The sequence below is a fragment of the Miniopterus natalensis genome, chromosome 2 (assembly GCF_054644295.1).
Source record: "Miniopterus natalensis isolate mMinNat1 chromosome 2, mMinNat1.hap1, whole genome shotgun sequence".
NCBI lineage: Eukaryota > Metazoa > Chordata > Mammalia > Chiroptera > Miniopteridae > Miniopterus > Miniopterus natalensis.
The window spans coordinates 519,506-543,483 of NC_142082.1; the positions used below are offsets into that span (position 1 = coordinate 519,506).

General features: G+C 56.3%; 1 protein-coding gene across 1 annotated transcript in view; it reads left to right on the top strand.

Annotated features, from left to right (window-relative positions):
* Positions 1 to 23,978, top strand: part of ARHGEF10 (Rho guanine nucleotide exchange factor 10) — a 48,866-nt gene that overhangs the window by 14,768 nt on the left and 10,120 nt on the right. The window contains exons 8-22 of the mRNA XM_087814055.1: positions 1,898 to 2,014; positions 4,660 to 4,774; positions 5,897 to 6,003; positions 7,973 to 8,050; positions 8,947 to 9,126; positions 9,264 to 9,380; positions 11,908 to 12,000; positions 12,482 to 12,652; positions 14,800 to 14,945; positions 15,449 to 15,609; positions 19,722 to 19,837; positions 20,426 to 20,553; positions 20,707 to 20,807; positions 22,111 to 22,232; positions 22,942 to 23,028. Of these exons, the coding sequence (XP_087670181.1) occupies positions 1,898 to 2,014; positions 4,660 to 4,774; positions 5,897 to 6,003; positions 7,973 to 8,050; positions 8,947 to 9,126; positions 9,264 to 9,380; positions 11,908 to 12,000; positions 12,482 to 12,652; positions 14,800 to 14,945; positions 15,449 to 15,609; positions 19,722 to 19,837; positions 20,426 to 20,553; positions 20,707 to 20,807; positions 22,111 to 22,232; positions 22,942 to 23,028 (1,839 nt within the window). The remainder of the gene's footprint in view (positions 1 to 1,897; positions 2,015 to 4,659; positions 4,775 to 5,896; positions 6,004 to 7,972; positions 8,051 to 8,946; positions 9,127 to 9,263; positions 9,381 to 11,907; positions 12,001 to 12,481; positions 12,653 to 14,799; positions 14,946 to 15,448; positions 15,610 to 19,721; positions 19,838 to 20,425; positions 20,554 to 20,706; positions 20,808 to 22,110; positions 22,233 to 22,941; positions 23,029 to 23,978) is intronic.

Below are 23,978 nucleotides of genomic sequence, written 5' to 3' on the forward strand. Positions count from 1 at the left end.
GCCCCGACCTGCCCCGCGGCGACGCCTGAAGGGAGGGTGTGGGTGACACTGACCCGCAGGTCCCACGGGGACCAGAAGTTGGAGCGTGGATTCTGGAACTGGGCTGTGCGTGGCTGAGGCCGATCAGCCGAGAGGGGTCCCAGGTTTCGTGGTGACTGGCTGTGCCACGTATGCTCTTGTCGGGGTTTTGGCTGTTTTCAGAAGGGGCGGTTTGTACTGATGTCTGCAGTAAGGTCAGTGCACTCGTGCACCTTCCGGGGAGGTTGAGATGCAGCTCGTGACCTGACGGCGGGGACAGATGCAGCCTGTGACCTCTCTGTGGTGACAGATGCAGCCTGTGACCTGATGCCTCATCATCAGGACAGAATTGGTAAATAGACTTCACCTGCCCCCCCAGGAACCAGACCCACATACTCTTGGCGGTAGCCTCCGGGTGCCTGTGGCTTATAGGTTCTTATGGTTGCTTAGCATCTCCTGTTCTGCAAACTTGGTTCATGAGCCTCAAGCACAGTCTGCCACCTGTGGGGACATCCTGACTGCTCAGTGTCACTCAGGCCTCTCCCAGGAACTTAGATCGATCTCTTCCGTCACCAGGATCGTCACAGCTGAGCCTCAGCCAGGGAGTGAGGCTACAGTCGTACTTGACTCAGTACAGCCAAGCCCAACACCCTGGGTTTAAACTGAGATTTGAAAGTAATGCTTTGGCGTCCAGTTTCAGCAGGATGGAGTATTCAGTGTTAGAAGAGTGGACAAAACACCCTTAAATTTTGTCTCCAGCCTGGTTGATTATAGCACAAACCAGGCTGGGTCGGGGTTGGGCCCCTGAGGAGTCTGTGGGCCGTCCAAATGGACCCTGTCCCCGGACAACCCACCGGCAATGACCAGTGAGCATGTCGGCTGGTGCAGCAGCTTCACCGCTAGAAACCAGAGTGAGTCCAGCACAAGCTGACCAGGAGCTCGTTGCCATGGCAGCATCCTGGGATGGGGTGGGAAACGGTGTTCAGGATGGAGAGGCCACAGGAGCACTGGTTTCCTAGTTGAAGAGTTCAGCTTGTAAAAACTACAAACTAACACCAAGTTCTTGGAGAGTCAACTCAGGAACCGCCTCACATTTTCATCAAGCACCACTTCCTGTGTCCCTGTCGTGGTGGACGTGGGGAACATTCACCCGAGGAGTGGGGCCTGGTCTCCATGCCTTGGACGCACATTGTGGTCACACGATGAGATTTCACTTCTGCCCCCCAGCCGGGGAGGAGGTTGTGTCCGTGCGGAGACTTACAGGCCCCTCTGGCTGCCCCCAATTGTGCCACCCTCCCAAGTTCAAGTTCCTTTTGCTTTGGTGATGACACACGGGAGTAATTTCATGCACATTTTACATATTTGATCATTTAAATTTTATCAGAATGGAAGGAATGATTGGACACAGGTTTTTTGTGCATTTGCACTTGTTTGGCATAGAAAAGTCTCCTGTCTGGCTCACCTAAAGTTTCGTCTATCTTTTTTTTTTTTTTTTTTAAATATATCTTTATTGACTTCAGGAAGAGGACAGGAGAGGGAGAGAGAGATGTAGAAACATCAATGATGAGAGAGTCATTGATCGAGCTCACAACCCGGGCATGTGCCCTGACCGGGAATCGAACCTTGATCCCTGGATCCTAGGTCGACGCTCAACCGCTGAGCCACGCCCGGCCGGGCAAGTTGCGTCTGTCTTGATGCTGTTTTACTCACTGGTGTTTATTTCCGAGAGTAGGGATAGGAAGGGGGCTCGTGTGCACGGTTGTGCGGCTCCCGGGAGCCTGCAGCCACTTCCCAGAGGCTCCCCAAGCCCTTTCAATGTGAGTTTGTCTGAAGTACCAAAAGTGCATTTTGTGAAAAGATTGTGTCTCTCTGTGCTCAGCTGTCCCGTGACCTGGCCCGGTTAAAGGCGCACTATGAGGCAAAGATGAGGGCGTTGGTGGCCAGCACAGTGGGCGCGGTAGAGATTCAGCAGCTAAAGCAGAAGCAGGAGCTGCAGGTAGTGTGGGTCCCTCCCCCGCTGCGTCGACCAAGCGTGTCCAAGGCCCAGACACGGGCTCCGCTCGGCCACACTCACTAGAGCCTGGTTCTCGGAGTCGGCCTAGGGGCTTCGGGGCCCCACCCAGATGCTCGGGGCAGGCTCCTGTCACTCCCGCTGTCATTTGCCTTTCCTCCTGTCCTCTCTCACGGGCAGAGGCCTTTCCGGAGGCTCCTCCTCTGTGACATCACAGCCGGTCGGAGGCAGATCCAGCCGTCGTAGCCCAGACGCGGGGAGGGTGCTTAACATGCACAGAAGGACACCTGTTTTTTTTTTGCTTTGGAAAATACAATAATTTTTCCTAAATGTGTTAGCTAGGATAACATAATAGGTTTATTATTACTTTTCAATGAATATTAATTAAAAATATTCAAAATTTTTCTCCATTTTAACTCACCATGCAGTAAATACAGATAAATAAAACCTAGGTAACGGTGACTCGCTGGGGTCCCCATCATTTTCATGAGCAGAAAGGGGTCCCGAGACCGGAAATGTGAGAACTGCTGGGTTTGGATGTGGTGATGGCCAGTTCCTTGCAATGTGGTTTTTTGTTTTTGTTTTTAATTTTATTATTGTTTAAAATGTTACAGATGTCCCTTTTTCTCCCCAATGACCCGTTCCACACTGTTCCTTAGGCCACTGTCACCTGAAGCTTCCTTCACTTGGGTCTTTCCTTCTCATGTCCCACGACCTGCGCCTGTGTGTCGAGTGGTGCTTACCTGGCAGTAGACACCTGTGTAGAAACACCTCCTGCTGCTCTGTGCCAGAGTGTCTGTGCTCTGGGCGCTGGGGCAGGAGCAGAGCCCCCGAGTCAGTGTGTTTTGCTCAGTTCAGGGTCAATATCTGGGCAGAGGGTCCATCCCTAGGCTAATCCGGGGTCCTCTGGGTTTTCCAGGCAGCCCAGAGTGCAGCCGTCGGGAGCATGTGGAGGAGACCAGCTCCTGTGAGCAGCCTGGGGCAGGTGGATGGTCGGAAGTGGCAGGGCCAAGGGATGTGGGTGCTTGGGCAGCCTGAGTGATGTGGGCAAGTGCTTGAGGGCCAGCTGGCAACGCCCTCCTCTGGCCAGACACGGAGCGGCTTCTTGTCCTCTTGGCTGCTCTGTGTCCCCCTTCAGTCCCTGGGCCCAGCGTCTTGGCCCCTTCCCCTGGGGTGAGCCTCAGACTGTGGGCCTAGGACGAGAGGAGGCGTAGCTGCCAGGTCTGGGGGAAGAGAGAACATGGGTCTGGGGTTGGGGAGGCAATGGCAGGGCCGTGGAGAAGGGAGGCCGCAGGATGGCAGGGGTGTGCCGGTCCTCAGGATGCACGGTTTGGGTTGGAGGGATGCAGGATCCACGGAGCCTGGGTGGCTGCAGTGTTGATGAGGTTGCACAGGGTGGTCCTGCGCTGACGGAACTGGGTGGGTCTCACTGGGAGCTGACGTGGTTTGGTTTCAGTGAGTTGAGCGTGGTCTTGGTGGACATTTTTGGGAAGTTCCTTAGGTAAAGGGAAATAAAGGGCTGGAGCTACAGTGTGTGACATCACCTGGACGCTGCTCCCCAGGGGACAGCGGGAGCAAACTGCTCACACCCACACCCGAACCCGAACCCGCAGGCACAGCTGCAGCCCTGGCGGATGCGAAATGCCAGCTGCTCCGCACTCAGGCTGCTGCACCAGCAGCAGGGCCATTGGTGGGCAACACCCTGCACAGTGCACGGCGGGGGCCCTCAGTCCCGTCCTGGGTGCCGGCAGGAGGTCAGGCGGAGCCGGGAGGAAAGAGCCGGCAGGGGAGCCAGCGGAGGTACCAGAACCTCTCTCTGCTCAGATGGGGGTGGCCAAGGTTGGAGAGGTCTCCTTGAAGGGACTGGATTGTCTCCTACGAGGCCATCTCTGGAAGAAACACTGGTTCCCAATGGCCAGCACCTCAGACATTGAACCTTTAAAGAATCAAATGCTTTTGATGGCCAGCCTGGGGCTGTGGCTTGAGGAAACCGGTCATTGAAGTGCAGGTCAGGGGAGTGGTCTGTGTGACTGTGTCTGCAGAGGAGTGGAGATGGCTCTGGTCCTGCCCTCGGTTGTCCCTGCCTGTCCCTCTGTCTCCAGTCACTTAGTTCCTTCTTGCCATTCGAATGGGTGCAGGTGCTCCGTGCGGTAGGGGCCCTGTGAGCCCCGACTTGGCTCCATGCTCCTCAGGTGGACACTGGGGCGTCCAGGGCTGCTGGGCAGGGCAGGTGTCTGGTCAGGTCTGCCCTTTCCCAGGATGTGCCATTTACCACCTGTGGGCTTCTGCATCTCCACCTGCCAGGTCTGCAAAGCCGTCTGTGTTTGTCAGTAATTCTAATAAAAGTAAGACTGAGTTTTAAATGTTGCAGGAAGTTTTATAACCATGTCAAAGAAGGGGTCTGTAGGTAAAGTTTGTTTTTCCCTTTTTTTAAAAAAAAAAATCCCCCCAGAACAGCCCCAAACCACACACATGACTCACACCAGCCAGGAAAGTGCTCCCCAGTCCAACAGCCAGTTCCAGGCGCCTTTTCAAGACCAGACTCCTCGACAGTGTCCTTTTAAAACAAATGAAACGCGGCCGGTGGATTTGTACCGCATGCCCCCTCCTCACGCTCTCGCCTTTCCCAGATGCAGAAGCTCATGAAGGCTGCCAAGGAGGGCACCCGGGACGGCCTGGAGAAGACCAAGGCCGCCGTGAAGCGAGGACGCTGCTTCATCAGGACCAAGTCCTTCATTTCTCAAGGTGTGCGGCTCGCAGTCCCGCGCAGGTGGCCCCGCTGTGCCGCCACGAAGCTGGCGGGCAGTTCCCGAACCCTGAGCAGGCCCTCGCTCTGCCTGTGCCAGCCTCCGGCGGGGGCTTTGTGAGCTGAGGGCCGGGCTCTGAGCGGTGGGGACCTGCTCACGGGGACGCTCCCAGCGGCAGAAAGTGGCGTGAACTCTCAGGGAGCGGACTTACCTCTCATTGTTGTCCGCTCGGAGCCCTGGGCGGCAGTGCTCCCATCCTCCCACCCCAAGGGGCCTTCACCCGCTGCTCTCCCTCCCGTCGCCCCCCCCACAGTCTCCAGGGACCTGGTGCCCAGGGAGGGGCGCCCTGTGGGCAGGGCCCAGGGTGCAGGGCTGGGACACGGGCCCACGTCCAGTATTTTCTGGTTCCAGCTGTTTTGTGGAATCGTTAGTTTATTTAGCTCTAAGTTTGTAAAGAAGAACCTAGTTTTGGCCTAAACTTTCTGATTTGGGGACTTGTGCTTTTTTCAGGCCTGTGGAGGGGCAGGCAGATGGTCAGGAAGCCCGGGAAGTCCCCCAAGTGTCCCTGGCTCTCAGTTCCTTTCCGTCACCACTCCTTGTTTCTGGTTGTGAGATTTGATTTGATTTTTACTTACTATTTTTAATCCTCACCCAAGGATACGTTTTTTTTTATTTTAGAGAGAGGAAGGAAGAGGGAGAGAGAGGAACTTCGATGTGAGAAACACTGATCAGTTGCCTCCCTCACGCACCTGGTCCAGGAATTGAACCTGCGACCCTTTAGTGTAAGGACCACACTCGACCAACTGAGCCACCTGGCCAGGGTTGGTTGTGATATTTTATAGATTAAAATGGAAATAATTTCTAGTTTACCGTCCAGGCATTCAAATGACACCTCTGCCCTTTGAAGTCAAATTTCAAGGACTGAAAAATTTAAAAACCACAAGCACTGCTCTCGTGGGAGGGGTGTCTCGGGGTGCGGACGTTTCTCCTCGGTCGTCGCTGGTGGGAGTGAACGCGGAGACCTGGGAGAGGTGCCCGAGCCCCGACTGCCAGCTGATTTCACTGCTGCGATGTCGGGAGACACTGCCCCGTCACACCCATGCGTCTCAACTCTTTGCAGATCATAGGCCTGGTCTCGAAGAGGAGCAGAGCTTGTTCATCGACGTGGACTGCAGGCACCCGGAGGCTGTCTTCACCCCGATGCCCGAAGGCCTCTCTCAGCACCAGGTAAGATGCTGGGCAGGTCCTTGGGTGCCAGTTACCGGTGCAGTTTAGCTGTCATTTGGTGTCTGAATGTTTCCACACCTGCCATCCCTGCTCCCGGCCACCGGCTCCTCCCCCGGCCTCCTGGTCCGGCAGGTACAGGGTTAGCGCCGCAGAGGCCCACGGGACCCTGGTAAGAGGCAGGACTCTGGGTTCAGACATTCTGGTCCTTAAATATTTTGATTTCTTTTTTTAAAAAAATATATCTTTATTGATTTCAGAGAGAGGACAGGAGAGGGAGAGAGAGAGACAGAAACATCAATGATAACAGAGTCATTGATCGAGCCCGCAACCCGGGCATGTGCCCTGACTGGGAATTGAACCCCGATCGCCTGGATCCTAGGTTGACGCTCAACTGCTGAGCCACGCCTGGCTGGGCTGGTCCTTAAATATTTTGAGTGTCACTCCCAGTGTAACTCTGAGAAATGTGGGGACTTACATTCTGTGGGAGTTACTTACCCTGGTTCGTAATGATGGGATGGTTTTACAGAGACCGTGTGCGGGTGTGTAACGTGTGTGGGAGACTTCATTGGTTTTATTTCTGCATTTTTATTAAATTGTCTTATACCAATTCCAGTTCCTTGGATTGATTACATTAGGATTATCTCAGGACTTTAGAAAAATAAATATAATTCCTAGATTAGACCCCAAATAGTCTCCCTTCAAGACTTGAGGTAATGTCTGGGATCTGAACGGTGGGGGAAGGCTGGCCTAGATTTGACCCTCTGCCATGTTGGGAGGTGGCTCAGCCCTGGGGTCTAACTCCCATTCCAAGGGATGGTCTATGGCGGGACTGGGTTGTGACCCAGCCAGGGTGACGCGGGGCGCGGGTGCTGGCCTGGGCTGATGGGCTCACGTGCTCGGGCTCTAATCCCAGACACAGCCCTCCTTTCTTAAGCATATCACTTTCCTCAAGTATTCAGAGGGTTGATTTTGGTCTTAATTTTGTGAATTGATTAGTCCTCTGTGTAAAGGAAAATCCGCTCCCTTGTCAATAACGGTCTGTAGCCCTGTCGCTCTGGCTGTTAACTGGAGGCACTTCCTGCGGGAGGTGCTGTTCCTGCCACTAGGTGGCGCCGTGGCCTCTGCGAGGGGTGTGCCCTTGCCTGGGGTGCAGGCTGGGGCGTGTGAGTGTGTGTGGGCACGTGTGTGCCTGTGGGTTAGAACCAGCCTGATTGTGACTTTATGCTCTGTTTTCCACTTACTGGCAAAAATAACTGCCAAACTGTTTAGGCTCGATGGCAGAGCCTAGTATCCTCACTGACTTTAACAGGCATCTTAGGGCCAGAAGCTCGTGCTCGTATGAACTTCAGTGGTGAAACCTGGACCAAAAACCGGTGTCGGTGTTTAAAACGCGGTGTCTCAGGTTGCAGTGAGCTCTGCACCTGGAAATGACATTGGCAATTTGCTCACCATGTTCTCCGCCCTGAGGGTGCATCTCTGCCTGGTCAGAGATCGTCGCAAAAAAATTGTGGTCCTCACCTTCCAGGACCACAATTTTTCTGTAAATTTGGAACAGTGATTTTATTAGACAGGTGCTGCCAATAGCTTCTTTGAGTCAGGATGAGCTATTTACACACAAAACATGTAATTCAGTGTTGGGCATGTAAATAACAGGTAGTTACTTCTCTCGTTATTGTTGCCTCAGTGGATGAATCGATTTGTTATCAGTGCTGTGGTTCCACGGGTCCTGCTGTTGCTACAGTTTATAACTTGAGGTTTAAAGATTGATACAACTGTAGCAGCAGGAGAAGCATGCTTTGTGCCCGTAATGCTAGTTAGTTAACACACCATTTAAAATGTTTTAGAGGCCCCTGGAGGCTTCATTTACCTACTATCTTGAAAACAAAAAAATTCTTTACCAATGAGCCTCAAATAGAAGTGACATTTATCTGTATGAAGTTCTTATCGTTGTATTTTCAAATTCCAACAGGTGGTCAGAAGATATATTCTGGGTTCGATTGTGGACAGTGAGAAGAACTACGTGGACGCCCTCACGCGGATCCTGGAGGTACCGAGCACCCTGCCCTGGAATGTACACACGCTTCACTGACCTTCCCACACACATGTTGTTGTTATACATATATGAGTCATAAAATACTCAGTTTTGCAGAATTTTCAAAAGAATTTAAATATTGTGCCTGTATATGGAGGCCCAAAGTCCAGTGATGTCAATAAAAAATTTACAGAAAAGCCCTGGCCAGTGTGGCTCAGTGGTAAGAGCACCAGCCTGTGTACCGAAGGGTCTTGGGTTTGATTCTGGTCGAGGGAATGTACCTGGGTTACAGGCTCAGTCTCTGGCCCTGGTCGGGGTGCGTGCAGGAGGCAACCGGTCGCTGTTTCTCTCACATTGATGCCTCTCTCCCTCCTCTCCCCCCACCTGCCCCTTTCCCTCCACTCTAAGAAAAATCAGTGGAAAAAATATCCTTTGGTGGGGATTCCCCCCCCCTCACACACACACACTCTTTACAGAAGAAAGTCAGGCACAAGCGAATCAGCGTGGTGAGTAGTGAGCATTCTTGTCACGTCTCCCAGGACACGGGCTGCTCCCCTCGGGCACAGGGCGCTGACCTGCCACTGAGGCGCCTGGTGCCCGGTGCTCGTCTGGACAAATGTATGTGCAGAGAATGTCCGCAGGCCAGTCCTGACCCTCACCGTTCAGACTGGTGAGACCTACTTGTCATTTACAGCCAACCTGGTTACCAAGGGCTCTTTCATCTCTACCTTTAAATCTGACGTAATCACTGAAAAATAAAACACTTCAGGCTGCTGAGACGGTTCCCATCTATAGGAGCATGTTAATAAATGTCTTTTAATCTAGGAAATAAGACCAGTGGTGTGTGTTGGGGTGAGTGTGACTCACGCAGTCAGTTTCTCCACGTTTCCCGCTGTCTTCTCCCTCCCCAGCAGTACGAGCGGCCGCTGGCGGAGATGGAGCCGCGGGTGCTGAGCGACCGGAAGCTGAAGGTGGTCTTCCACCGGCTCCGGGAGGTCCTGCAGTGCCACCGCCTGTTCCAGATGGCGCTGGCCAGCCGCGTGGCCGAGTGGGACTCCGTGGAGATGATCGGCGACGTCTTCGTGGCCTCTGTGAGTGAGCGGCGGCCCCGTCGTGAAGTTCATCTCGTGAAACATCCCAGTGACTGAGGCTGTTTGCGATTATTTGAGCTGGGACGGGACCCCTGTGGACCCCGCGTCGCTCACACCTTTCATGTCTCTGGTTCCAGTTTTCCAAGTCCATGGTGCTGGACGCCTACAGCGAGTATGTGAACAACTTCAGCACGGCCGTGGCCATCCTCAAGAAAACTTGCTCCACGAAGCCCGCGTTTCTGGAATTTCTAAAGGTAAGAAGCTTCCCCCCCCCCCCCCCCTTTTGGGTTTTAACATCTCTGAAAACAGATCCCATGTCGCAGTACTTGATGATAAAACTTCACACAACCTCGCCGCTGAGTGTGCAGTGTGATGCGTTGTAAAGATTGTGGCACCAACAGCACCCTGGGTATTGGATCAGTGCAAACAGTGAAGGTGAATTTTTAGGGGTAACATAGCTTTTATTTTTATTTTTTAATTTTTTTAATATGTCTTTATTGATTTCAGGGAGAGGAAGGGAGAGGGAGAAGAGGGAGATAGAAACATCAATGGTGAGAGTCCCTGACCGGCTGCCTCCTGCAGGCCCCCGACTGGGGATCGAGCCCACAGCCCGGGCACGTGCCCTGACCGGGACTTGAACCTCGATCTCCTGGATCGTAGGCTGATGCTCAACTACTGAGCCACGCTGCTGGGCAGTAACATAGCTTTTAAAAATAACCTTTACGTGCCCAACCTTGACAGTGTGCGGTTGGCGGCATGACCAGGTGGAAAGTTAAGGTCGGCCCCGGAGGCGGGATGTTGGACCCCAGAGGTAGCGCTGGGAGGGATGGAGCTGCCTGTGGCCCTGGGTCAGATCCTGAGCAGCCCACGAGGAGGCGCCCGGGCCGGCTGCTGTCAGGCGGGAGGCCCCTGCTCGGGGACGTCCGGCAGGGAAGGCATGCCCAGGACCCCAGATGGCTGTGGACGTGTGAGATCTGAGCAGCAGCAGGCCCCCCTGCCCCAGACTGGGACGTAGACGTGACAGGAGAGCTCACTGTACGTTGAACCAAGTTAAATTCCCCTTCAAACACTGTGGCCGTCCACTGGGCCGGGTCTCATTTCCGTGAGGCTCACTTTGCCTCGTAAAACCGTAGACCGAAGTTTGTTCCTGCTACTGAATTGGACTCTTGGAAACTCCTGCCTCCTGTGGTGAGCGATGTGGGGAGACATTCTCGCCGACCACAAGGCTTTAGTTGAGCCGAAATATCTCCCTCGCCCTCCTTTCTCATCTCACGCGGGCTCCCACGCTGCAGGAACAGGGTGGGTGGCCAGGCTGGGTTTCTGGGAGATTAAACCTACCCCAGCTTTGCAGAGCTGAGGTCCTCTGATGTCTTTCTCTCGGGAAAGAAAACACGGTGATTCTCCCGGAGCCTCTCCTGGGGTCGCTTGGCCGGAACACGACATCGGGGACAGTCCCGTGACTCTCCCCGCCCAGAGCTCAGCTGAGAGCCGGGTTCTGCCCCACGTGGGCAGGATGAGCGGTGACACCACAGAGACTCCGCGGTGCTGGCTCGGCGGCCTCCCGGCCCTTCAGCTCCAGCTCGGGAACCTGTGGACTGTTCTCCATCCCTGTGCCTCCCCCGTGGCTGCAGAACCTCAGGAAGGAGCTTGGTCCTTAGGTTACTGAGACAGACTCACAAACGGACGAGGCTGCCGAGCAGTCAGAGAGCTCTTAGCACACGGAGTCGGCCGGCCGGAGGTTCCGGCTCAGAAACCGGCCAGATGCTCTGTGGACCAGGGGACGTGAGGGCACCTCAGGCACAGGAGGGGGATCTGAGGGGATCTGAGGGGATACGAGGGGGATTTTAGGGGACAGGAGGTGTATCTGAGGGGATACAAGGGGGATTTTAGGGGATAGGAGGTGGATCTGAGGGGATACGAGGGGGATTTTAGGGGACAGGAGGTGGATCTGAGAGGATACAAGGGGGATTTTATGGGACGGGAGGGGGATCTGAGGGGTAAGAGGGGGATTTTATGGGACGGGAGGTGGATCTGAGGGGATAAGAGGGTGATTTTAGGGGACGGGAGGTGGATCTGAGGGGATAAGAGGGGGATTTTAGGGGACGGGAGGGGGATCTGAGGGGATAAGAGGGGGATTTTAGGGGACAGGAGGTGGATCTGAGGGGATAAGAGGGGGATTTTAGGGGACGGGAGGGGGATCTGAGGGGATAAGAGGGGGATTTTAGGGGACGGGAGGGGGATCTGAGGGGTAAGAGGGGGATTTTAGGGGACGGGAGGGGGATCTGAGGGGATAAGAGGGGGATTTTAGGGGACGGGAGGGGGATCTGAGGGGTAAGAGGGGGATTTTAGGGGACGGGAGGGGGATCTGAGGGGTAAGAGGGGGATTTTAGGGGACGGGAGGGGGATCTGAGGGGATAAGAGGGGGATTTTAGGGGACGGGAGGGGGATCTGAGGGGATAAGGGGGATTTTAGGGGACGGGAGGGGGATCTGAGGGGATAAGAGGGGGATTTTAGGGGACGGGAGGGGGATCTGAGGGGTAAGAGGGGGATTTTAGGGGACGGGAGGGGGATCTGAGGGGATAAGAGGGGGATTTTAGGGGACGGGAGGTGACCTGAGGGACGGGAGGTGTGATGTTCCTGAAGCCCGTGGGTGAAATGCCTGCAGACTCGGGTGCAGGTCCTCCAGGGGCGTTAGCTGGGTCCGAAGGCCGTCTGTGGGCTGGGCAGCGCTGGGCGAGGTCACGCTGCCGGGAGGTGAGTGGGACCCGCCTCTCTCCGCAGCAAAGCCAGGAGTCCAGCTCCGACCGGGTCACGCTCTATAGCCTGATGACCAGGCCCATCCAGAGGTTCCCACAGTTCATCCTGCTGCTCCAGGTACCCCGACCCCTGGGTATTAGTAACAAAAGCTGTATTCTTCCTAAAGTCAAAATATCCAGAAATTGTGTTTTATTTGCTCCGATGCCAAGTCCTTCCCGAGCGGTTGGTTTGTGCCGGCGCCGTTGGCGTCCGCGGGGCGAGAAGTGGCAGGAAGGAGGTGGTCACAGGCCGTGGCGAGGGGAGGACGGACGCCAGCTAAGAGTTAGACAGTTAGTTCTTTGACTACCTCGGGGCACGTTCCCCAGGCCAGGCCCGGGTGCGGGGGGATCTCGCCACAGGAAGAAAGGCTGTGGCTGTGCCCCGTGAACCCCAGTGCGGCTGTTCCGAGGGGTCCATTCTTCCGCAGTGGCAGCGATGCCAGTGTCACCCTCGTGGGCAACGTGGGAGATGTGGCTGCTGGGCTGGAAGCCTGGGGGTGCTGACGACCCTCGTCCCCCACACGGGCAGTCACCCCCCGTTCTGCCTCGTTCCCCTGAAGGACATGCTGAAGAACACGCCCCGAGGACACCCCGACAGGCTGCCCCTGCAGATGGCGCTGACGGAGCTCGAGACGTTGGCAGAGAAGTTAAACGAGAGAAAGAGAGACGCCGATCAACGCTGTGAAATCAAGCAAATGGCAAAAGCCGTGAACGAGCGATACCTGAACAAGGTGGACGGAGATTTTACTCACGTCTGCGCCGAGATGGCTTCTGCTTTTACTAACCAGCCGTCACTGTTTCGGCCGCTCGCTACTAACCTTCGGGACTAAGGAAAGCTCCCCGGCCGGGTTCTTACCTGGGCGCCGATGGAGAGCCACGGGCACGTCCCTGACCCCGGGCGCTGCTTCAGCCGCAGCGTCTGTGTGTCCTCAGAAACGGGGTCACGGGCTCATCGGGTCCTCAAGGGGACCTGGGACCCCCAAAAAGGTGAAGAGCAACTCTTTCCGCTCACGTGTGCTTTCGAATGCGTTTCATTTTACTCACAGGTGAAGCACGATGCACATAGTTTAAGTTTTTTATTTATTTGTATCGGCCTTGCATGGGCTCCGCTGTGTCCCGGGTGCAGAGGGGAGCGGAGGGGGCCCCTCCCAGGACTGTCCAGCGTCACATCACAGAATCGTTTCCTGTGATGACATCGGATCTGTAGCTTTACCCTGGCCCACGGGAGGTTAATTTATTGAGCCGTGTTAAATAATTACATATAATACTTACTATTGCCAAACCACTTTGTTTTTGTCAGTAGGAGTAATTTCCCACCATATGGGACCTTCAGTGATCTGACTCTTAGGAACTTTATTGCCGTAAGTTTTAAGCACAGGCCAGTTTTGAGTCTCTAGATGACATGTAGGAATTTTTCTAAGCAGACAGTCGCTGTTGTTTAAAATTGTGCTTCCCTGTGGCCCTTGAGTGTTGAAAGCCGCGTGGCGCGGCAAGCTCAGGGCCCGTGAACGGTGGGCTGGCGCCTTCCTGCGAGCCAGTCAGGGGGCCCGGCGGCCGGTGTGGTAACAGGAGGGGAGACCGTCCATGCCGAGGGCCCCGACTTCCCAGGGCTGACTCGTTTCCGTGAGTCTGACGTGTCTGTGAGGCACCCGATGAACACAGGCACCTTCCCCGGGGACCCCAGTGCTCTGTGGGCCCCGTGACATAAAACGAGGCCCCGAAAGGGGCTGAGGTGCTGACTTAGCTGTGCTGCGCGTGGGAGAGCGAAACGACAGGCTAACCACTTTCACTGCAGCCTGCCCGCGGACATGGGGGTGGACGTGGGGGGTGGCGGGGCGGCCGCAGGGTGAGTCCAGGGGGAAAGGAGCAGTTATTCGAGGTCATGTGAGGAGAGGGAATAGATGGGTGACAGGAGACCGCAGGTGACGGCAGGCGATGGCAGGTGACAGGTGACAGCAGGTGACGGCAGGTGATGGCAGGTGACAGGTGATGGCAGGTGATGGCAGGCGATGGTAGGTGACAGGTGACAGCAGGTGACGGCAGGTGATGGCAGGTGACAGGTGATGGCAGGTGATGGCAGGCGATGGCAGGTGACAGGTGACGGCAGGTGACGGCAGGTGATGGCAGGTGACAGGTGATGGCAGGTGATGGCAGGCGATGGCAGGTGACAGGTGACAGCAGGTGACGGCAGGTGATGGCAGGTGGCAGGTGATGGCAGGTGATGGCAGGCGATGGTAGGTGACAGGTGACGGCAGGTGATGACAGGTGACGGCAGGTGACAGGTGATAGCAGGTGACAGGCGACGGCAGGCGACGGTAGGTGACAGCAGGTGACGGCAGGTGATGGCAGGTGACAGGTGACGGCAGGCGACGGTAGGTGACAGGTGACAGCAGGTGACGGCAGGTGACAGGTGACAGCAGGTGACGGCAGGTGATGGCAGGCGACAGGTGACAGCAGGTGACGGCAGGTGATGGCAGGTGACAGGTGATGGCAGGTGACGGCAGGCGACGGTAGGTGACAGGTGATAGCAGGTGACGGCAGGTGACGGCAGGTGACAGGTGACGGCAGGTGACGGCAGGTGACAGGTGATGGCAGGTGAAGCCCTTGTTTGCAGAGTCGTGTTTCTGAGCCTCAGACGTGTGTCCTCCGGGAATCAGGTTCCTGCCACTGTTTAGTGACTGAAACCCCGTCTGTGAAACTTCTAGTTTAAACAAGCTGCCTCCTGAGCTCCCCGGTGCTTGTGTGACCGGGAGCGTGTGGGTCTCCTAAGGAGACGCCGTGAAATTTCGGTGCCGCCTGCGTGTCGTGGGCTCTTCTCGTCTTTTACTCTGATCGACGCGGCCGTGGCAGCTGGGTCAGCGTGACTTTGGTTGTTCAGCTTCTCAGCAGCGGAAGCCGACGCCTCGTCCGGTCGGACGATATGATAGAGACCGTGTACAACGACCGCGGAGAAGTCGTCAAAACCAAAGAGCGGCGGCTGTTCATGCTGAACGACGTGCTGCTGTGCGTCACGGTCGGCGCCCGGTAAGGACGCGTCGGCCCCACCAGCTCCCTTCTCAGCGGCGAGCGGCCTCGCCGACTCTCGCTCAGTCCCAGCCGCCCGTGCGCAAAGCTCAGTAACCCCCCCGCGGGGGGGAAACACGTGCGAACCCAACAGGCTGCGCTGCTCCCGGGAGTGGAGAAGGAGTTTTAGGGTTGACCCACCTGAAGCCTCAGAGAACCACTGTCCCCACACGGGGTTTCCCTGTCAGCAGGCGCAGGGCGCTTGGCGTCCGCTCAGCCACCAGGCCGCGGTCGGCGTGGTCCCCGAAAGCTCCCTGGGAGGTTTGTCGTTTCACGTCCTCCCGGGCTCTCTCGAGCACACAGAGGACAGAGCTCCTCCCACGTATCTCATCAGAGGCCTCCTGCAGCGGGTGGTCCCCGTTCCCGAGGCAGCCAGAGGCGTGAGGGGTCCACAGCTCCGGGGTTCCCTGGAGAATCTGGGGGTGCCTCGTGGCTTCACGTCGTCGCTCACGTTGTCGTTGCAGCACCTCCCAGGACGGCCACGCACTGCTCTCGGCCGGCCAGAGGCACCTGCTGAAGTGGAGCGTGCCGCTGGGCCACGTGGCGGTCATAGAGTACGGCAACACCGAGGGCGCGGCCGAGCACCCCCCCGAGAGCCTGGCCGTCGTGGCCAACGCGAAGCCACGTGAGTGACGTGTTACTGGTGTGCTTGCTGTCGTGGGCGGCGTGGCCTCGGACAGAACGGCCTCTGAGTATAAGCAGAGCCCGTCGGGTAGATGTGTGGGTGACACCGGTGTCAGCGTAGGCGGGTGGACAGGCTGACCTGCTGGATCAGGTGCTGACCTTTGGACATGCCCTGGAGTGGGCAGTGGGCACCCCTGGGTTCACGGGGAAGCACCCGGCATCTGGGCCACTCCCGTCCCCCCATCCTGGCTCAGTGCTGCGTTTCCCGCGGCAGACAGGACACGGGCTCTCGCCCCCGCGTGGTGCTGACTTGATGCCCAGCACGTCTGGTCTCAGGCCAGCTCTGCTGAGGCCAGCGCACGGTCCCTCTCCAGCCCGGGGGTGGCCCTGGCTGTGAACATCACGAGGTAAAGTGAGAGGAAGGGGGGAGGGGGCCACATGCTCGGAAACGCTTCAACGGTCGCGTCACATTCACGGGCAGGATTCCTAAAGGGCCTTTAGACGGCAGATTTTGAACTTAGCATAGTGACCGTGACTTTTCCCCCTTTTTTTTATCCAAGTGAAACCAGGCTGAGTTTTATCCACTGTCTGCCTCTGAGCAGGAGGCCCCAGGAGGGAGACATGAGAGCAGTTTCCCTGGAACAGACTTGGGCAGGTCTCCCGGCAAGTGGGGGAGGGCAGAGAGCGGGGGGACTTCCCATAAGAGCTTAGATCCCCCCAAAATGAACACAAGTAACAAAGAAAACAGCACAGGGAATTAAAAAGAGCAGGTGTGACGTGGGAGAGAGGAGACTGGTTCTTAAAGAGAAGTGAGCTCGGCACGGGGAGGCTGAGCCGTGACGGCAGAACCCAGCCCCGGGCCTCCCCAAGGGGAGGCAGAGAGGCGGTCGCTGTGGTTTTAAAATACGAAGCTGCTTCAGAAGCCTGTGGCTGGTGACAGCCCCGCGTCTGGGATCTGGGTGTAGAGCCAGCGTCTCACTTTTCGGGAGCGTCGCCAGCAGTAACACTTCAGTGATCCGAAATGTGCGGCCCTTTTCCGGGCAGACTTACAATGCAAGGGCCTCGGGATGGAAGGAGGCTCTGTCCCCTGGTCGCCCTGGATGGAGGGGCTGTGTGCTGTTCACCTGGAAGTCTGGTTGGAGCAGCACCCAGGGGTGCGGGCATCACGCTGGTTTCCCGGGTGACTCCAGGTGTCTCCTGGGAGTCCCAGGGGCTCGCGGAACCTCTGATATTCTTGGCTGCATATCGAGAGCCGCGTGCACGTGGCCGGCCCGAGATTCCTGCTTGGAGGTTCATGTTCTGTGGAGGGTCTCGGACAGTCCCCTTCTGAGTTCTCCCTCCGTTAGAAATAAATTTTCTCCTTTTAACACGTCAAACTTTCCTAAATTAAAACACAGACCTCGGGAACGGAGCGCTCGCTCGAGGCCTGGGGCCTGCCGGATGGGGGGCAGGCCTGCCTTGTGTCCCCCCCCCCCCCCGCGGGCTTCACATTCAGCCCAGCGCTGGCCCCTCCCCACCCGGGACACGCTCAGCCTCCTCAATACTGTCTGTGGGAGCCTGGCTGGGGCCCTGAGATTTCCCAGGACCCGGTCGCCCCGCGGCCGGGCGCCCGAGCAGGAGTCCCCGGGCGCACAGTCGTCCCTTGTCTGCCACCAGGATTCCATCCGGCTGACAGCCCCGCGTGTTTCCTCAGCAGCAGGGGTTTCCAAGGAGATGGGAACTTGTGACAATGAACCTGGAGGCGCCTGTGGAAGTGGGGCGACCGTGTTAGCACAGGGACGGGGGCGTCACTCAGCATGCTGGATGCTGGACTCGGGCTGGACATCTCTCAACAGAAGCTTTCATTCACAGATTTGCTCCTTAGGTACATTTGGCCAGAAGAGGAAATTCTTTCCTAAACCCTGAGTAACATTTGGGAAAACGCTCACCTCTGGGCGTGTCGTGTAACCTGAGTTGGGGACACCCATGTGTCTCGTGGACGTGGTCTTCGTTCATCCGACAACGCACGTGGCCGTTTCCTACTTGCTTGTGTCCCCAACACACTCTTGATGAAGCTCGTCTGAGGGTGGAGCCCAACCGGGAAAACACCCCACGGACCCGGCGCCTCTGACTCAGCTGCCCCACGTGGCTGTTCCTTCAAGACGCTGGCTTAACCTCGGTGTTTTCTCCGTCACGTGTGGCTCACACCCAGGGAAGTTTAGCAGCAAGAGGAAATATTTCCAAACTCAAGCACCAAAAGTAACTGGGTTGCTTTTACCCTGTGATAATTTTAAAAATAAAGAACAGAGGTGGGCAAATCACTAAAAGTTAACATCGCACGTGTAATTTTATCACGAGGCCGTGTTCACTGAGTAGTTTGCCATTGAAAGTATAAAAGCACATATTTGTGTTATTAGCTAAAAACGTTTTAAACTATAAACATTTACTTATAAACAGTTAAGTTATATACTGTTAAGGAAAGAAAAAGTTGACACACAATCACGGAGACAGTCTTCTCCTTCTTTTGTGAAAACACCTGAGACGTAAGAATCGTAGGATTGTCTCCTTCAGTGAAGAAAACCAGGCGGCTGAGCGTCTGCGTCCACCGGATCCCGTCTCTAACCCGTGGTTCTGGCAGAATAAAACGTTTCCTTGCTCTGCAGCGAAGCCTCCAGTGTCTGCGGACACACAGGTCTGGGATACTGACACTGGACACGCCCGTGTCCTCCTGTTAGCACACGTGCTCCGTACACTGAGGATGGGACCGGCCCCATGGTCAAGCGTGGTCCCGTCCACCGTCCACAGTCGTCAGGATTTTAGGCCATTGACGGCAGTGCCTTCGACAGCCGTCCCAGGGCTTCTGTGACCAACTTCAGCTTTGACTTTTACTTCGCAGCATGTTCATAATTTAAAATATTTTTAGCGCCTGGCCGGCGTGGCTCAGTGGTTGGGCGTCAACCCAGGAGCCAGGAGGTCGCGTTCGATTCTGGGTCAGGGCACATGCCCGGGTTGCAGGCTCCTCGATGCCCAGCAGGGGGCGGGCAGGAGGCAGCCGATCGATGACTCATCAAGGATGTTTCTCTCCCTCCCCCTCCCTTTCTCTGTACAATCAGTAAAAACATATTTCAAAAAAATTACATTACTTTTGCTGACAAACTCAGCGGACGCGGCGTGTGTGTGATGAACGGTGCTCTGCCAGCTGTGTTCGCGCACATGGCGAAGGCCATGAGCCAGACCCGAGGAGACACAACCATCAGGAAACGGGTGCTGTGCTCACCCTAATGGGTCCCCTCTCCTGCCTGGACCTGGAGTCCGTGGCCTCGGGCAGCGCATTTCCCTGGAAAGTGGACGAGAGGACGGGCCGACTCTGTGCACGGGTGTCGCTCTGAGCTCAGGTGCCACCGTGTCCACGTGTGGCCCAGGCCGTGTCCTCACCCCGTGCCCATCGCTGGCGGGGGGACGATGTGAGCCTGGCAGGGCGGCTCCCCGGAGCCGTTGCTGGGCTGCCCTCGCCCACCCACCGCGGGCCCCGCTCCATCCTTCTGCCTTTATTTGTTCGACTTCAGAGAAGGATCCCTGGGGACACCTCCTGATGTTGGATGACCCGGTTGCTAGAAGTTCGGCTCAGGTTAAACGTTAAACTAAGATACTTCTTAGTAGCAGCAACGGCAGCTGCAACGTCTAAAACACACTAGAGATGACAAACCCAGATCGTGAGATGTTCTCAAAAACTCACCGGCGTCCTTCAAACACAGCAAGGTCACGAAAGACAGAGACGGGCCGAGGAACTGACCTAGACGGGGCTTCAGGCGGAGAAGCCACAGCTCAGGAGCTGAGGAGCCTGAGTGGACGGCAGTGGGGACGTGCTGATGGGCTCACGGCGCCCGTGAACGCGGTTTCCATGGTGGCCGGAGGGGCAGAGGTCTGGGGGACTCGAACGTCGGGGAGGGCAAATTCTCCTCTGTAAATCTAAAACTATTTCAAAATAAAGAGAAAAGTTAAAATTTCTAAATACTTGAAAATATTTACTTTTTAAAACTCAAACCTAACTGGAGTTTATGTTTCATGTCCGGTTCCCCGGGCACTGGCGTGAGTGTGGCCTCAGACCGCCGCCTCCGTGTGCGTGTTTTGCAGACAGAGTCCACGTGGGGCCCGGGCAGCTGTACCAGGACCTGCAGAACCTGCTTCACGACCTCAATGTGGTCGGTCAGATCGCGCAGCTCGTTGGGGACCTGCGGGGACACTACCAGGTAACCGCCGGAGCCGCTCGGCTGCAGGTTCTGGTTGTTTCTAACTGGCTGCAGCACGTGGTACCGTACGTGGTACAAGACCACGTCACGGCCACGGTCAGACACGAGCAGGTTGTCTCTCCCCGGGTTTGGACGGGTGGACAATGTCAGTGTGACTTTCTGTCCCTTCCCAGACCCGAGTGTTGGGTCCGTTGTGGAAGCGGCTCAGCACCGTCCTGTGGCCTGACCCCTGGGTCCCTTTCTCCGCATCAGACACGAGTGTCCGGTGAGACAGCCTCGCTCCCTGCAGCCCCCCGGTCCCCCTCACTCAGCGGTTAGAGTGTCAGAGCACTGACGGGTCGAGGGTTTGATTCCTGGTCAAGGGCAGAACCTGGGTTGCAGGTTTGATGCCCTGGCCCTGGCCAGGGTGCGTGTGGGAGGCAGTCAGTCAGTGTGTCTCTCACATCGATGTCTGTCTCTCCCTCTCCCCCTCCTCCCTCCCTTCCACTCTCTCTAAAAGTCAATGGAAAAAATACCCTCAGGCGACGATTAACCAAAAAAAAACACACACATAAAATAAAAACAAAATGTGCTGCATGTTCCTTCTAGAACTTGAACCAGGCCGTTGCGCACGACTGGACGTCGGGGCTGCAGAGGCTCATCCTGAGGAAGGGGGAGGAGATCCGCGCGGCCGATGGCTGCCGGGTTCAGCTGCAGCTCCCGGGCAAGCAGGACAAGTGAGTGCCCACCACAGAGCTGCCTCGGCCCCGGCCCCGGCCCGGACGCGGTCCTGGTCGCATCACATGTCTTGGCTGCTGACCGTCGGACAGGCACGTGGGATTCGTGGGCTTGGGTCTCACTTGTGACGTGAGCTCTCCGTTCTCCTGCAGGTCTGGGCGGCCCACCTTCTTTACGGCCGTGTTCAGCACCTTCACGCCGGCCATCAAGGAGTCCTGGCTCAGCAGCCTGCAGATGGCCAAGCTCGCGCTCGGTAAGGGCTGCACGTTCCCCGGATGAGACGCGTCCAAGCAGGGCCTGTGCGTTTCCCAGGCCTCTGAGTTCCCTGCCTCATGACGAAATAGATGCCCAAGAGGTAGAGTCAGGCTGGGGAGGTGGACTTGACCGTGGTCTCCATTCCCCTGAGACGCTTTTACACAGGGAAATAAATCCCGCACAAGGCATCGATCGGCGGTTTATAATTTAGGGGGTGCGGGGGAAAAAGCCCTCACTGTTACTGTAACAAAACATTCACGTCAGCTGAGATTGCTCAGCACAGGTAATGGCCCCAAGCCAGGAGCCCAGCCCTGGGTCCCGTCCGGTCTGAGTCCCCACGGCAGGAACATCGGGGTCCATCTCAGCCTCCACTCTGTCACCCTCACCTGTGAGTGGAAATGCAGGTGGGACTGACCTGTCCAGCAGGGACAGGTGCAGCTTTATCATGATTTTCTTGCTCCTGTGTCCATTAGCCTGGCCTTTTTTGATATATACAGGGCAGAGCAAAAGTAGGTTTACAGTTGTGAGTACAGGAAACAGAATATATTCCTGTTGTTATTACTGTATTATTTTCCATACAAATAACTGTAAACCTCCTTCTGCCGCACCCTGTATATGAGACTGACTGTTGAAATGTATTGGTGTGCGCACTTACACGATTCACACACACAGATCTGTTACTCAGAACACGGGCTGGGGGGCGTGTGCACGTGTAGAATTCTTTCAGATGCAGTTACGTTCACCGATACTAAAAGATTAACTGAAAATAAAGTGCAAAAGAGAAGTGGCTGTGGGAGCCGTGCTCGGCTGCCGTGGCTGTGGACGGGCCTGTGTTGGGCTGTGCCCGTGGGAGCAGACGGCGACCCAGCTCCTTCCTCTCTCCCTGAACAGTTGAGGGTTGGCCAGCCAGGCGCAGGGTGACCCAGCAAACAGCGGATAGTCGCTCTGCAGAGCGGGCTGAGCCTGAAAGTTCGCCGCTTTTCTCCATGGATTCCCAGGTCCCCATTGAGAGCCAACGGCTCACTCGGTGGTGGAACCTCAGTCTGTGTTAAAGGACTTTTCTCACTGTATCCCTGAACTTAAACATCTCAGTTGCTTTAAAAAAATGAACAAGAATAACAAAGCCCTGGGTGTTCCTGTGGTGAGGCCATGGGGGCCACAGGGGGCCGTGGTGCGGCCTCAGGCAGGGCAGCTTCCGGGCAGCCCGTCTGGAGGGAAGGGGGTCCCTGTTGCAGGAACAGGGTAAGTTGTTCCCCCGACCCTGTCTCACTGCCGCCCTGGCCCCTTTCCCGACGCGACAGGGGAGGACAACCACCTGGGCTGGTTCTGCGTGGAGGACGATGGAAACCAGATTAAAAAGGAGAGACACCCCCTCCTCGTGGGACACATGCCGGTGACGGTGGCCAAGCAGCAGGAGTTCAAGGTGACGGGCGGGTGGTCCTTGTCTGGCGCGGGGAGTGAATGACTAGCAAGGGGCGGCGTCCAGCGCTGGGTCCCCGGTCAGCGCGCCCGCTCCTGCTCTAGGGTCCGTGTTTGGAGCTCACCCAGGATCCCTGTGGTGTGAGGCCACCCCCTCTGCCTCATGGGGCCAGGTGCTGGGCATTTGCGGGAAGAGGGCGCACATCACACCGTCAGCGTCGCCCCCGTATGTGGCAGCATTCGTGGGAGGCCTCGCGTTTGCGTGGAGTGCGGGCCCCTCCAGCGTGGGCTCAGGCGTGCGGTGTGTCTGTGAGGAACCAGAGAAATGTTATTTCTTACTTGGTCCCTGGCGACACCCACACCCAGAGGCTGGGGGGGGACCCTTCCTGAGGGAGAGGCAGTGGGTGGGAATGGGATGGGGCTTGGCCACCTCCGTCCAGGAGCCAAGCCCGCCTGGGACACAGGCCCTGACCCCTTCCCAGTGGGCACCAGGGTCTGGACATAAAATACTAAAGACTAAAGCAGCTCACAGGAGTTTGCTTCTAAAAAGTTAATTTCTGAGACTCAGACCTTAGTCTTCCCCAGTTTCATTGCTGGATAACTAGCAACCTGGGGCTTCTCTGATCAGATGTCGGACAGAGCCTGTCATTCGTTTAAGACATGACATTGGTGCCTCCTTGTCACAGTTTAACGATTAGCTCTCTTCCCCTTAGATCGAATGTGCCGCTTACAACCCTGAGCCCCACCCAGGGCCGGTGGGCCTGCCGGACCCGACAGCCGCAGCCCAGGGCTCCCTGTGGGTAAGACGCCTCCACCTATTTCCATGCAGCCTGTGGTTAGAGGGACAGGAAATCGCAGACCCGGACGTGCAACAATGTTGCAGCTGCCAGTGTGTCCCCGGTTTTGACCTGGATGTGCAACAGTGTTGCAGCTGCCAGTGTGTCCCCGGTTTTGACCTGGATGTGCAACAGTGTTGCAGCTGCCAGTGTGTCCCTGGTTACGTGTTTATAAACATGGAAGCCGTGGGCCGTGACAGGGTGCTTCCTCACGTATGCAAAAGATGCAGATTCTCAAGAATTAAAATGTTTTTCTCTTTCTTTCTCCTCTAAAACTTTGCCAGATTAAATTCAGTCCAAAGACAACCAACAACCAACTTAACTAATATGAGCATAACTTATCTGTTTCTTCAATTTGGGTGGTTCAGTCACATGGGTCCATGCCCCACCTTTCCAAGACCTGGCTGGCTTTTTACACGGAAACTTAGCAGTTAAAGTGAACTTGTTCCAAATAAAATACACGTCTGAGTTATGCCGCAATGGCAGCGGACATTTCTGGTTGGTGCAAACCAGAGGAATTCCTCACATGGTGTGTGTTGAGGTGTCCTGTCTGTCTCCCTGAAGGCCCCCAGGAAGCGCCCCTCCCTGAGGACCCGTCCCTGGAACCCCCAGTGTCCTGCCTCTCGGCAGGGCTCCTGCTGGGCCCAGAGGACCAGCCTGATTACCTGATAACTCCCCTGCCAGCTGGAATGAAGTGACAGGCGTATTGCCCTCAGGGTTTGAGAATTTTAAGGGAGGAATTTTTTTGTTAATTGGCCTGTAAGTGGTGCCTGCTTCCTCTCCTGGTCACGGCCACCCCCAGCCCTGTCCCCAGAGCGGGGCTGTGGTTTGTCTTCCTTCCCCTGACAGGCTGTTGAAGCAGGAAGCTCCTTTGTCACAGGGAAAACACAGAATATCGAAGGTGTCACAAGGTT